Genomic DNA, 14,837 nt, shown 5'->3' on the forward strand with positions numbered 1-14,837 from the left:
AAAAAATTCATTAAAAACGAACAAGAAAAATCGAGCGAACTATGAAAGAGTAGAAATTTTCACTCAATTCTAATTCTAATTCTTTTCTTTTCTTTTTTTTTTTTTTGTAGCTGCGAATGGCTGCACTCAACGAACCTTACACGGGAGATATGCATGGCGTTAGGGGTGCGGATTACGCCTGTTATCGCCAATCGAAACGTGCAGGTCTAACGGGAACTTTCAGAGCATTTTTGAGCTCAAGGGTACAAAATGTCGACAGCATCGTCAGATTTGCGGATCGAGATCTGCCGATAGTCAATATTAAGGTACGTAAAAAAAAAAAAAAATCGTTAAATTCATTGAATAAATTTATCACTGTGAATAAGATTTTCACAACTGACGCAAAATATTTTCACCTTTTTTAGGGTGACGTGCTGTTCAATTCATGGAAAGAAATGTTCAACGGTGACGGTGCCTACTTTTCTCAAAGCCCAAGAATCTACAGTTTTAACGGGAAAAATATCTTAACGGATGATTTCTCCTGGTAAGATAATATTTATTTACATATTGTCTGTAGGTAATGAAATTTTCTCACAGATATGTACTTTATCTTTTATTCTTTTTTTAGGCCGGAGAAAGTAGCGTGGCACGGTTCTCACAAATTAGGTGATAGAGCAATGGACACTTACTGCGACGCGTGGCATTCCAGTAGTTCTGATCGTTTTGGATTGGGTTCGCCGTTGAACGGAGAACGTTTGTTGGAACAAGTCCGATATTCCTGCGATAACAAATTCGCTCTACTCTGCATAGAAGTAACGAGTCAGACGACGAGGCGTCGTAGAGAGACCGATGAGGATTATCAAGAAAATCATCAGCTCATCGAAAATCTGGAACTGAACGAAGAAGACTATAGAAAACATTTGGAAGAACTGATGGATGATTAATTGATAAAAAAAAGGTCATAATTAGATCAATCGAAAACGGAAGGGGTTCACGGTCGAGAAAATAAATCACTCATCGTAAAATATTTAAAAAAATCGGCTTAATTTCGGTCAAGAAAAAAAAAAAAAAAAAAATTTCACATTTCTTCTTATATTTTACACGTTGAGAATGAACTTGACCTACCGCTAATATAAGCTCAATCGTAATTCCAACGAGCCGAATAATCGTAGATCTTCTACTTGATGAAAGAAAAAAAAAATCTCTCCAAACTATTACGATATTATCGGAGTAAAAAAAAAGGGGTGAAAAAAGAATTCATAATAACGTTATTGATAAAATTAAATACGCATAATTCAACTATCCATCATATATTAAAAGATGCAAAACTAGCGATTACTTGAGAGAAAAACAAAATCTGCATATTACATTTCAGTTCTATCTGAAAAAGACTGATCGTCTCAAAGTTATAGTTTGCCAAAGCCACGTGTCATATCAGTCATCCATATCAATTATCCTTAATCTCTACCGTAAACGAGGGAGGATGTTCGATACAGTAGAATTTGAATACGAAAATCGGTAGAAAAAAAAAAAATATATTAATTAAAATGGAAAAATAAGAAAAAGAAATGAGATCCGAGGAGCTAATAAATTGATCGATCACGAAAAGTCGCGGATCCCCCTTAATGTAACGGGCGCCGTTATGATAACTATACTATATGATATGATATAAATGTTGCCTAAATCACAGTAAACGTCCAGTATGTAAACTTAGCATGGCGATGAAGAAAAAAAAAGAAGAAAAATGGTGAAAAAAAAAAGTTACGTATATTACACACACGATTATAATGATTAATTACCTATTATCTCATTCAACGTACGTACACCACACACATATCTAGGTAACGATTGAATTTTGGTGAAACGTTAATTGCACCGATAAAATTCAAAGTAAAAATTTCTACTTATGACATGAGCAGCACTACTATATTGTGAACAACAATTACAGTATCGAAAAATTGAGAGGCAAATGAGAAAAAAAAAATTGATAAAGATTCCAACCGATGCATTTACGTGTTAGTCGAGTATGTATACATGAATGTGTTTGTTAGAATGTAAGCGCGAGGTGACCGGCTGAATTTTATTGATTCAGTATAATGTGGAATTTTTTATAATTCTCGACATCATTTTCTTAAATTTCATCAACGCGACTAGTTATTTTTGTCAATGGTCCACCGATAATACCTATTTTGGTCCGGTTCCACAAGATATATGCTACATGAAATATGCATTTGCGTCGACGCGGGTCACCTTAAAATAATCCGATCATACATAGAATAAGTGAATAACTACTAAATTACATAAGGACTAAATGATTTTTAGGTTTATACCCCATATGTATCGTCGCGCATGCTATTGAAAAAATTGATGTGATCCGATTCATATTTACGTATCGATGATGATCGATTGATTTATCAAATAATTTAGTACGGTAACTAAATCAATTTTTCCGAACAAATCGGAAATTACCTTTTATTCATATTCCAAAATCTGTCAAAGTCGGAAGAAAAAAAATGTAACGAACAAAAAAATAAAGTGAGTGAATAATGAAAGACTAGTCAAACCCAATGCGAAAAACTAGAGGCTTAATATTTCCGCGATAAAAAAGTAACGAAACGTGAAACAACGATTCATTTTGTCATGAATGAATGTACGTACTTACGTTTTCTTCATTTAAATTTTAAAGATCGAACTTCATCACGGAACAGTAGAGCAGATAAAAACCGCGTTGATTAAAAATTATGGGGGTGGTTTTCAAATGACGATACAGTTTTTTATTATATAAATATATATATATCTATAGTAATCGTAATTGCATCGAGCATGAATAATCAGCTCTAAGTCAATATCTGTAACGTAGAAATATAAGTATAGATGAATAATGTAAGAATTATTTATTACCTACTTGCATGTCGACGTAGTGGTATAAACACCATTTGTATACTTGTTCGAGAAAAAAAAAAAAAAAAAAAAAAAAAAAAGAAAACCAATATATCAGTTTATAACGGATCTGAAACAGCCGTATAATTCGTATTTTGATGGATTAATATTTAATACAACCATGTATGAATCATAACTGTTTTTTATTTGGTACCCTAAAAGTATCGAGGGAAGACGATAATTTTCGAGATAATTTTGTAATTGAGTAATGATTACTAGCAACGCTTATCGTGCATCAAGATTCCTGATTGAATTTCAAAATTTGTATCGTTTATACACACATACATTTTATTATTGTCTTTCCGAATAAATCAAAGATACAAAAAAAAATTAAAACACGCTTACTTCGGGACCTTCCTTCATTTTTTATTCCTCGGTATTCGAACAGAACATTGAAAACATCAAAATAGGCATCGTTCAATCTATCGATTTTTTGATAGCTTGAAGACAGTTAAGATCACACAAAAAAATATAAGTAAAGTTGATTAGCTTTTCAGCACAGCTACAGCTTCCGCAAAACCCAAGCCATCCAAAATGTAAGCTAAATTTTCAATCGATGCGTCTTCGTCTTCCTCCGCCCAAATTTCTAACATACTTTTACACTGTTCGTACTGGGTGGGTTTGCTAGAGAAAAAATCGATCTGCAACAATAAATCGGAAAAGGGAAGGAAGATAAAGATGGGTGGTGAATTATTTCTGAAAAATTTCGAGCTTGTATTGTTCGAGGGATTTCAACTGTACCTCGTGCGCGTGGTATCCGAATTTTGCGGCAAGATCTTTCCAGTCACCCTTTAATATTTCGGATAATTTGGCGACTATATCAGCTGTAACTTTATTAAATTTTCTAAATTTCGTGGGCGTTGAATCCGCCTCAACTTGTTCGGTTTCCTGTTTGAGAACGTCATCATTGAATTCCTGCTCGTTCACATCCGGGGGTGTTTCCTCGGGCTCTATTTTCAAATCGGACTGCGTTCGTTGATGATGAAAGAAAAGGTTGAAAATAATGCGAAATTTCATGGGAGTCGATCATAAAAAATCAGTTAATAGTCTCACCGGTCGATCTTTCGCGATTTTTTTTATCATCGCTTCTAAATATTCTGGTAATTTATTAATCGGATAATTTCCATGGACAAAAAAGTGCGGGCTACGTCTTGCGAGTAACCGCAAAGCCCTCCAGCCAAAGCTTCCATCGTTGACTTTTCTGCGGAATTATAAGACGGATCAAACTAAATTTCAAAGAGTTTTGAAATTTTGACGTGTACGCACTTGTACTGATCTTCAACCATTGCAGCAGGATCTAATTGTTCGATAGCTTCTTCGAAATAGGTTTCTAAGGAAGGGAGGAAATCCCGATCTTTCGATTTACAAGCCTCAAGATTATTTGGGCATAGATTCCACAGCTTTGTCAACTCCGGGCTGCGAAGTCGAATGAAAGGTGAATTTCCATTCGTAAAGAGAAGTTCTTTGGTACTTACTTTCCCATGTAATATTTGCCCTGGGCTTGAGCATCTTTAATGATGTCACCAAGCTGCTTTCTTGGCTTTTTAGGCTCATCGCCCTCACCGTTTGTTTCAGGTGCAGGTCTTTTAAACGGTGGGCAGCCATAATTTTTCCACGCATTCCAGTGCTCTTCTCTTTTAAGAATATTTCTTACTGTTTCCGCAAAATTTGATCCATTTGGGGGAGTTTCAGCCAACAACGAATACACTTGATCGGTTGTCGCTTTCACCCACTCAACTTGATCTGGTTTTAGTTCGTGGCTTTCTCTAAAAACCAAGAACTAGTGATAATGATTGGGATAAGGGGAAATAAAATAAGACTAATCGACGTTAAATGCATGATCTTAGCATCTGGTACCTATAAAACTTTGCTAGAACGCAATTAGAAACATGCTGGAAGATTTTATATGCTCTAGAATAGGATCTTAAAATACTGTCAGCTAATCTCAGCTCCATTAATATTGTCATTTAGCGAAATGACGAACAAAAAAGGGAGACCAGATATCAGCTATTTTCAGATACATTCAGATTGGTTTTGGCCATGTTATTAATAGTCCAGTCAAATTAGGATAAAATGAATACGTATCTATTCCATACCACCTATTGAAGTTGAGTACGAGGCGCGTAACTCAGCGCGAGGCGTGGAATAGGGTATTCTGTATCGAACTCACGCTGTTAATTAACATATTACGCGGAAACGGTTGATCCTACTGAAAAAATACAAGGACACTTTTTTGTACAGAATTTTGTGCCCTACAATTTCTGTTCATAGTGTCTAACCCTTATAGTCGATAGAAAAGTAGATATAAGCGAAAAATCAAATTCTTGTTTCTGTTGGGCCCTATAACTCGCGAAGCCCAGTCAAATCAAGGGTTCTTTCCGGATGTCTCAATAAGGGCTGACATCAAAATTCAGCTGACTTTGAATTATTCCCTCATTTGGGTTTAAATTAGTTTAATTTGACTGGACTATGAAGAGAATTTTGTCATTTTGAAGGGAATGTTCAAGTAATTAGTATAATAGAAACGGCAACTCACGCTTTGAATCTTACAGTACTGTTGAGGTATTGGAAGAGTATTAAGAACTGTAAAAGTACGTAACGCCTAAAATTTGAATCAGACAATTGTAATTCCAATAACTTTTGGTTTGTTAGGTATTTAGCAAAGTAGTGGGTCTCTTTTTGGCTTTCTTCCATCGGTGCATCGACAGTAATTCGTCTTGTTGGGCAGCTACGCTGTTCCTCCAATTTAAACGATGTAAATGCAGACAAGACGTGCGACGTATGCTGCATGAATGAGAAGATTTAGGAGTGATATGATCACTGATATATCCTGCCTAATACTACACGCGCCGATGAACTTACCGCAGAAAAAACCTTCCAGTACATCTTGTTATAACACTGATTAGGATTTCTAAAAAAATCTTGAAGAGCCCAGAACTTTCTGTACAAATTGTAATCAATAGGGATCTTGTTTTCTGTTTTATCAGAGTCTTCAACAATTTGATCTAACAAATCTTTCTCAGATTTCTCATTACCAAATTCCGTGTGATTATCAAGATTAAATTCACTAACAATGTTCAACCCGGACCTCTCAGAGAATGGAAAAAATTTAGCAAGAAATAAGAGAATCCTGCCACAGAAAACAGTCTGCTGGGATCGTGATAGTCGCCTGAGTAAGTCATTGCACATTCTGAGCAAATTGTTTTTACACGCACTGAAGAATATTTCCTCTTTCCATACAACAACATTGTTCTCAACAAAAGTGAAAAGTTCTTCGCATCTGTCTAAAGTCATACAGTCGAATATATCTCCAAGCAGCATAACGGGCATACTAGCCGTCGCCAAATCTTTGCGACATAGCTCAATGCAGAACGTTATATATGATTCTAATATCTGTACATTTCCTGCTGAATTCTCCAGCAAAACAACAAGCAGTGTATCACGAAGAGCTTGATCGATAACTGCTTTCCGGTTTGAAACATTAGTATTTATTTCCAAACACTTTTTCTGGAAACCCAATATATTTGATGACTTGAAATATTGCTGTAGATGAATCTGGAATTTAAAAAATTGTGATATACTACTTTTGCAGTATAATAGCAGTAACTTTTGCTATTTTTCTGAGCATTAAGAATAGGTTAGATTTAATCCAAACATAAACTTACATTGTAATCACGTCTTAACGTCTCGAATGAAGCCATTTTCAATGATAAAAGTCACCTGCACACACTTTTCTGGTATTATTATAACACTTTGTTTCTCTATCATCACTTGTAGCAATCCTTTAGCAATTTTATAGGTTGTTGACAGACCAACAACGCTACTGTAGGTCTGAATTCGTTGCTACTGCTCATATACGTAGCGCAGCGAGCTCCGTCATATTCAGACAAATTTCCGGTAGATTTGAATTTAAGCCGCCAAGCAACAGACAAATCTTCAGTCCACACTTCTACCTTCTTCGTTGACTAAAGATTTGTATGCTTTTTTACAATTTTTCGGTAATTTGGTTGAAAGTGCATGGAGCATTGAAACGCATGTCTTGAATTCCAAGTCAGCGCGCTGATGCAGCAACAGATCTTGGGTTTTTTTTGCTCTTTAATTTTCTGAGAGCAAATATCTTAATACATCTTCCCGTTGCCAATATCAGACAATCTATGGAATTGAATTAGAAATAAATCCAATCGAGATGTCCTCGATTTTTCACTTTTTGGAGCGGTAAATTGGTGATAACTCGGTCAATTTCAGAGAGAGATCAATTTGACTTTCAGATTCGGATTCCTGAGATAAAAATACGTAAGAATAGCATAGAAAACCCGATAAAAAAAAATGTCGATTTTTGACCCCAAAATCGAAAAAATCCAAAGGGGTACCCCTTCGTTTTTGGTCGGTTTTGGGTCAAAAAAAAATATTTTATTTTATATGCTATTCTGATGTATTTTGACCCCAGGAATCCGAATGTAAAAGTTAAATTGATCTATCTGTAAAATTAATCGAGTTATCGCCAATTTTCCACTTTTTGGAGCAGAAAAATCGCGATATCTCGATGAGAAAAATTCGTAGCTCAATTTGACCAACGGATTCGTGTTCCTGAGGACAAAATACGTAAGAAAAGTGCCATACGATCGATTTTTAAAAATAAAAATTTTTAGCCAAAAATTGAAAAAATTCAAAGGGGTACCCCTTGAAAAATTTTCAAATTTTGGGCAAAAATTTTTATTTTTAAAAAGCGATCGTATGGCACTTTTCTAATGTATTTTGCCCTCAGGAACACGAATCCGTTGGTCAAATTGAGCTACGAATTTTCCCAAACGAGATATCTCAATTTTTCTGCTCCAAAAAGCGAAAAATTGGCGACAACTCAATCAATTTTATAGATAGATGGATAAATTAATTTGGCTCCCAGATGCAGATTCCTGAACTGAAAATACTGGCTCAATTTTTGAAAAAAAAACAAGACCATAGGCTTGGCTTTTTCAGGGTAAAAAGTTAAGTATCAGCCAAATTAATTTCAGCACGCCTTTTCCACGTATTCTTGCGTAAAGATCGAGGATGTGTAGGTCGATTAAAGCACCTTGTAAGATAGCAAATGTCGAGCTAGTTGTTTCGTTTCAAAAAATTCTTCAGAACTCATAGGGACATTCCAAATATCAAGCAAAACAGAACATGCGATTCCAAGCCTTCGCGCTCTACGTCGCGTGCGAGCAGCGTCAGACTTGGAATTTTTCTGCCACCAAGAGTCGAAGAAATACAATTTTCAATCATTTCCTTGTGTGAAAATATGATATATCCCAGTCGAATTGTTAGCAATATCCAATGATCATTTACAATTAGTCGGAGCAGCTCATAATCGTCATTGAATCGTCACGATCCAGGTAGAGACTCCCAGAGGTCACGCGATACGAAAATGCGTCGCAATAGATAGAAAATAAATTATTACAATTAAAACTGACCTTTGATCTAACTGAAGAAGATGAAAATCTGGTTTAGGCAGCTCTCAGATCCCCAAGTGCATGGTTAACCGATTGTGAACCATAACTAACTGCGTAGATGCACGTGTAGCAGCAACAAGTGTTCAGGCACTTTGATTCGTTGTAAAACCACTTTTAATTGAATTATTTGAAGAATTATTTGTTTCCAAATTCAGCAGAAAAGCTTATCTAATATTCAAATTAATTATTGTAAGGTTTAACACGCGATATAATTAAATACAGTCGAATTAGCAAAGAGACGCGCGGAGCTGAAGCGAAAATTACGGAATCCAGGGACTGAATGAAACCGGGAACTCCGCGCGCTTGGGTACCAGTGGCGACGCTCTCTTTTGTTCTCGAGACCCCACGACCATGTTTGTTTACCTCTGGGACGTCCTATCGTTTCAGATTCAAAATACGTTACATTATGGTGTTGTACGTACGATATTCTTAGAAATAATATTCTGATGACGGAGTTACAAATCACGATGGCCAGCACTAAATGTGTAGTCAATTATTACTAATGTTTTCAGCCGATTTTTGTTAATTTATTAACAAGACTCGTTCGGAGTATGCAAAATTCTGGGCTCGCAATACACTTAGCAAATCAAAAGTTTATTAACAATAAGAACCCCAAAATTTATTTGCTTATTCATTTGATAAAGCAACAGCAATGAATAAATATTATTTCGTTAATCATTGACTCGTTCGAGGCTGCTCAGAGATCAGAAAAGTATTCAAACTTTCACAGAGTATTCAAAAAATCAGGATAAAATATTTTGAGTCCTGATTATTATTAACAAGTGCCGTGAGACTCATGGTCATATTTATCCTGTTTGAGTTTGTTATAAATTAATGATCGCAGAGGGATGTGTGCTTTTTCTTCATCGTCTCGAATATTGCGCTCATTACGAGGATTCTCTGTGATCTGAAAATGGAAGATTCCGGTATCCTCGGATGGACCAACTCTGGCTGCCATTTGCGCAGGACGCTTTCTTCAGCCACGTGCTCATGCGAGTTTCTGCAGTCGGACGTGAGAGTGTTCTTCGTTATTATCCTAAAAAATTGTATCATTTGATTTGTGTTATCTGTTAAACCTTAATAATAATTATTAATTACTTTCTGACCCAAACAATTAATTTTAGATCAGTCAGTCGTCTCTTATTTAAAAAAAAAACGTATCTTGTATCAAGGGTTAGGATATTGTTTATAATATCCATCGAGAGTCGATTCGATAATCGATTCATTCGTCGAAGAGAATCGCAGTTTTTAAATTCAAATAATCATAGCGAACCATAGGAAATCTTTAGCGGAATTTTATTGAGCTCAATTTTACAAAAACTTTGAAATGTTGAGGAATACAATTGCCACGTTAACGTGTCCTCCTAGAAATCGAGTGACTCTTTTATTCGGTGGATTGTTAGGCGTCGAATTACTTTGGCAAATATACAAGAGGACTGTTAATGTTAAAAATGAAAAATCAAAACCTATCGATGAGGTGCTATTTTTTTCCGAAGAATCATCCGGCTGTCGATTGCATGCGCATTCTCAAATACCGTGCGATCGATCGAGTTGCTCGATAAGAAACCTCAGGTATTCATATCATGGAAGATGGGATAAATCTGGCGAAAGAAATAACAACGTGACCGTATCTTAAATTACTATTTTACAGAAAGTTATTGGGGTGTATAGAATCTGCCGAGGAGACCCTTTGCATCTGCATTTACATGGTCACCTGCGACGACATCGCGAAAGCAATATTAAGGGTATTTTCTCGTGGTGTGAATGTAAAGATTATCGCTGACTATGGAATGTCGGATAATGTTGCCTGCGATAAAAAAATACGAGATTTCAGATCAAAAGGTATAAATACCAGCCCAGGTTACTCCCATCTTAGTATTCGTTGTGTTGAAATATTCATTCCCCATTCAAGGTATTCGCGTCCGAATAAAGAAGTCCGCATACCTCATGCACCATAAATTCGCCATAATTGATGGCAAAATTTTATTGACTGGCAGTACAAATTGGACGAAGCAGGCGTTGTACGGGAACTGGGATAACGTGATTATCACAAATCACGAGGCGATCGTAGCACCATTCGTTAAAGAATTCGACAGAATGTGGCTTCAGCTAACAAAGGATGAAGACTAAACCCCCGTATCTATAAGACTGGACTATACTGTAACAAAATAGACGAAAGTTTTCAACGAACTTGAACTCAATCGAAATAAACGAATGACAATTTTCATTTTTCATCGATCCCTTGTTTTGTTTATTTTGAATAAAAAAAAAAAAAAAAAACCCGACACCACGTCATAACGAGAGAGAAAAAAAAATTACCCCGACCTCTTACAACATTTGCAGCTTCGATAAAATCCATGCGACTAATGAACGTGCATAATTACGTTACGGCCACGTTTGTCTCGGTCGAGTGAACTGACGACTACAGCTGTTATAAACTCCTATAGAATGACAGACTAATTAACGATCGCTTCATAATATAAGGTAACATTTTAATGCCTCAGGATCAAAACATCCAGTCATGAGATCATTTATACACGAACGAAAACAATGTTCAACTCTTCCTCACTTCACTTCCTACGTAAGAACGAAACAATTATAAGTAATCATTTTTTGGTTTTTTTTTCAAATTTTATTATTCGTTCAAAGAAGCGTTATTTTTCTGACGCTGACTTTTTCGTCTTACACACGATTTTTTGTCGTTCAATTCCCCCCCTCCCCCATGTTTTATTAACTCTATAATAATCATTTTTGTTTATTCACAATTCAGATGATATCGTTATCCGAATGACGCCTCAATATGAAAGTGAAGTAAATTGTTCATTAAGGTCAGCTGGAAAGAAAAGCAAAATGAAGAAGGTTGACCCCGGCGTTTTGGTACCCGCCGAGGAGGTGACGTGTATACAATATCTTACACCCTTTATACATACATTACGTAGGACGTTGCAGTTGCGTTGTAAAGTTCATCGGGAGGGGGTTGCCATGACGATTGTGACGTCATTTTTACGGCAACTCTCGGTTTCATCCCCCGCCTCCCTTCGTCTGCGTTAAGGGTTGATCTCAGTCGGGAGATGACGGATTAGCAAATTTCCATTTTTTTTGCGACAACGAGAAACTCCTCGAATTTAAAAAATCTCACGATTTCGCGAGATGCGAAGATCGGAATCGAAAGGGCGCTAATGATAAAATGCGTTTGTCGTTTGCAAGTCAAATATTTCTGAAAGAAATCGACAATTTCTCATTGTTCGTGGAAGTGAACGAAGCGTCGAGATATCGAGCGACGAAAAAACTTTCGCACATCGTGTGTGACGAGAAAATTTTCGAAATCTTTACATCATACCTCGGGATAACGCGCCGGTATCCGGATCTTCGACCCGCTATTTGTATTCCTGCGTGACGTAGGCTCACCGTCACAGGTGCCGTTCCCCCCGTCTCATCCCCTTTTATTCCTCTCGCTTCTCTCAACCCCTGAACTCCAGATGACGTCATACCCGGCAATCGATCCGTGAACCTCGGCGGGATTTCGTCACAGGTTTAACGTCCATCTTTAATTTCAATGTAAACACAAGAGTTGTTACTTTTTAATTAAACCTACGCAAGAGAAAAAGGAAAATAAATGTTCATCTGAAACAAGGAGAATCTTAATTATGATTTTGAAGTTTTCATTTTTCTCTTTTATCGTTCGGTCGTAAACTCCCGTTCTCTTTGGCACCTACGTATTTTTCGAAGAATATTGTTTTCCAGGATCGTATGGGTGTGTATATGTATTACATAATAAAAGCCACCGGACCACAAAATGCGTCCGACCTCAGTTTTGGAACGTCATTATAACCTCTGGTGCTTTGGGTCGGAGTTATTGTCGATTTGAAGTTCCCGAGGGTTGCTTGGACGAGGCTTCCGCCTTTATGTGGTAACTTAATGGCCCGAGTGGTGCCAAATCCCGATATGATTTTTCACGAAAAACTATGTTAAATTCATTGTTATGACGTTAACAACGTTTATGCTTTAGTTATACAGTATTTATAAGTTCCATTCGTTCTCTCAAACTTGTTGTTTATCCCTTGAACTTGCGCACGTACCGTATAATAAGTCGTAAACGAACGCATTGCTCGAACGTTACAACGCAACGTGGACGACTCTTTCGCTGCAACTCGGGAAAAAAAATAAGAAAAAATCAAAAGGAAAAAAACACAATTAAAAGCAAACCATTTCGCAAAATATATCTATAGTTCTCCGCTGCGGTTCCGTATTAATAACTGCCACAGCAGCTGGTACAAATATAATTGCTTTTACACGAAAATTCATCGCAGATTTAATACACTGCGCGGGTGCTATTATATGGGGATCATAAAACGTGCGGTGTGGTAAAACAAAAAGTAATGAAAAAATTTTCTGAAAAAAAAAAGCACCACTCCAACATAAAAGCATATTAGTACACGTACAGTTATACCTATACAATACAATGTCGAGATCGCAGCGATTTATTTCTCAAATGAAAATTACCCCGATTAATCAGGGACGGGAATAAATTTACGGTTATTGAGAAGAAACGATTTACGTTTCAACCTATGTGAAGTGGCGAAAGTGGGCGTTGAGTTTGAAAATTGTGCGCGAGTTTTTTAGTCGGGTTGAATATTTTCATTGAATTTTTTTCCTCTTCCTTTTTTTCTCCCATTTGTTTTTTTGAGGTACCTGGACTCACCTCCGCAAAATCTTCATATGGTAATAAAAAAAAAAAGCACACCCACCTACCAATTTATTCAATCTTCGAGAAGCCGTCTTTTTGGCTTTTTATTTTCAAATTATCTTTGAACCAATTCGATACCGCGAGTTTGATGTTTCCCCAGGCGGCGAAGTGAATGATTTTTTTTTGTTTTTTTGTTTCGCAAAAATATTTTCCCCCTACGGATTTCGTCCACGAAAAAGGTCCTGACTCTTTTCGGTGTGCGTGAGATGATTTCAAGCAAAACTTGTTCCAAGAATTGAATTGACGTAGGTGTACGAGGTCGATGAAAGGGCCTAATTGAGACGTTTCAGATTCTCCATTTCCTGGGAGAATGTTAACGCGAAACATTTCGCGTACGTATACACAACGTACGTTAAATCACGCTAAATAAAATACACGCGCTGCACCACGGATCGGTAAATTATCGTGTGTGTATATCGTCGCACATGAGGCAATCCGAAATCTCCTTGCGCCTTCCGTTGAATAAAAATGACGTTTCGAACAAGCGATCGGATTTTTGTCAAAAAATTGCTCAACCCCATCCGTCGGGTCTCGTTGGAAAAATTTTCGAAACGCTGAAACTCGGCGATCCAATTTCAATACGTCGCGACGATCGTCGGAGGTTACGCGTAAGCCGGGGGTTATCATACCTACGCACCTACGCGGTTTACATGATTTTGGTCTGCGGCTTACAGCATGTGGTCCGCTGCTGTACGGCGGTGGTCGGGGGTGACTAAACTAAACCGCGTGCGTCACGCCCGCAAATGCAGCGTGCTCACAAATCACAAGTATATAACAGCCGCCTCGAAATAGACGGTTTTGCATCCAGGATTTACATGTACGTTCGACCATCAGCCGTTACGATGGGGGGTGTTTAAAGTCGCTAAACCGAGTGAAACCTGGTGTGCGATGAAAATAATAAAAAACAACAAAAAAATTGATATACATCTCCTTCTAGCGGAGCCGAATCTGAGACGTCGAATTTCTTTATACGCGAATTGAAGCGTAAATACGACTAATGGATGGAAAGCGTGATTTTTTACCCGTCTTTCGTTTGCCCACGTCAGACTGGATACTCCGACGGATTGATGTAGTGGAGAAAAAAATATTCAATCAATCGGTCACCGACCATATTAACCGTACGGTTTACGAAAATTATCTACTATATAGCCTACGCGTATGATCCAGTTAATAATTCACGTGACGTTCGACCCACGTGGAAATTCTTCGAACACGTGTTGGCAGCTTTACAAAATACTATTTTGCCGAGCATATTTCGTTTCCTTGTTCAATTTCTTTTTTCTGTTTTTTTTTTTTTTTTTTTATCCAGCGGTTATAATCGCTGATTCGTGTTGTCTCGGGTAATGAGCGTGGGGGTTGGTAGGAACGGGGGAGGTCATTACACAGCGTGGACCCTACCACCAGGTTCAAAGCTGTTGAAGCAGATAAAATAAACGGTAATAATAAATAAAGAGCGATTCCGAATTTTACGATCGTTCGTCCGTTTCGCGTTACAACCGTTCATTCCACTTCTTCTTTTTATCTTATTCCGTTCCCTTGTCTTCCATTATTTTATATCAACGCGTTTTCACCGCGTTTTCACCTCGTAAAAAAAAAAACCGTCAGAACTATAAGTTTCGACTGTGTATTGAATTTATTTTCACACAGGGACTTTGAGACGATTTTGTTCACGACCAGATATA

At 37.2% G+C, this 14,837-nt stretch overlaps 4 protein-coding genes across 12 annotated transcripts in view; 2 read left to right on the forward strand and 2 right to left on the reverse strand.

Annotated features, from left to right (window-relative positions):
- LOC105689622 (collagen alpha-1(XVIII) chain) overlaps positions 1-1,164 on the forward strand; it is a 66,248-nt gene extending 65,084 nt beyond the window's left edge. For all 7 annotated transcript variants that reach the window (XM_048658866.1, XM_020854384.2, XM_020854388.2 and 4 more), the window contains 3 exons: positions 111-305; positions 405-523; positions 608-1,164. In XM_048658866.1, the coding sequence (XP_048514823.1) occupies positions 111-305; positions 405-523; positions 608-923 (630 nt within the window). In that variant the 3' untranslated portion in view covers positions 924-1,164. The remainder of the gene's footprint in view (positions 1-110; positions 306-404; positions 524-607) is intronic.
- A 2,100-nt stretch (positions 1,165-3,264) lies between these two features.
- On the reverse strand, positions 3,265-6,755 carry LOC105689601 (THO complex subunit 1). Its single transcript, XM_012406745.4, has 8 exons — positions 6,585-6,755; positions 5,782-6,474; positions 5,456-5,703; positions 4,395-4,685; positions 4,186-4,335; positions 3,973-4,120; positions 3,661-3,885; positions 3,265-3,560 (listed from the first exon to the last, which is right to left on the reverse strand). The coding sequence occupies exons 1-8, from the start codon at positions 6,618-6,620 to the stop codon at positions 3,405-3,407; spliced, it is 1,947 nt and encodes a 648-aa protein (XP_012262168.2). The 5' UTR covers positions 6,621-6,755; the 3' UTR covers positions 3,265-3,404.
- A 2,109-nt stretch (positions 6,756-8,864) lies between these two features.
- On the reverse strand, positions 8,865-14,710 carry LOC125501698. 3 transcript variants are annotated; one of them, XR_007279305.1, is made up of 4 exons: positions 12,125-14,710; positions 11,749-11,953; positions 11,339-11,625; positions 8,865-9,444 (listed from the first exon to the last, which is right to left on the reverse strand). XR_007279305.1 is itself a non-coding variant. In XM_048658091.1 (2 exons), the coding sequence occupies exons 1-2, from the start codon at positions 11,895-11,897 to the stop codon at positions 9,240-9,242; spliced, it is 354 nt and encodes a 117-aa protein (XP_048514048.1). In that variant the 5' UTR covers positions 11,898-12,110; the 3' UTR covers positions 8,865-9,239. The 3 variants fall into 3 exon arrangements, 1 of the variants encoding a protein (XP_048514048.1); XR_007279304.1 differs by lacking the exon at positions 8,865-9,444 and adding an exon at positions 10,864-11,241 and having other exon boundaries at positions 12,125-14,709; XM_048658091.1 differs by lacking the exons at positions 11,339-11,625; positions 12,125-14,710 and having other exon boundaries at positions 11,749-12,110.
- On the forward strand, positions 9,438-10,637 carry LOC105689611 (mitochondrial cardiolipin hydrolase). Its single transcript, XM_012406757.3, has 3 exons — positions 9,438-9,980; positions 10,060-10,250; positions 10,321-10,637. The coding sequence occupies exons 1-3, from the start codon at positions 9,736-9,738 to the stop codon at positions 10,536-10,538; spliced, it is 654 nt and encodes a 217-aa protein (XP_012262180.2). The 5' UTR covers positions 9,438-9,735; the 3' UTR covers positions 10,539-10,637.
- Positions 14,711-14,837: the final 127 nt, after the last annotated feature.

Source organism: Athalia rosae, chromosome 7 (assembly GCF_917208135.1).
Source record: "Athalia rosae chromosome 7, iyAthRosa1.1, whole genome shotgun sequence".
Lineage (NCBI taxonomy): Eukaryota > Metazoa > Arthropoda > Insecta > Hymenoptera > Athaliidae > Athalia > Athalia rosae.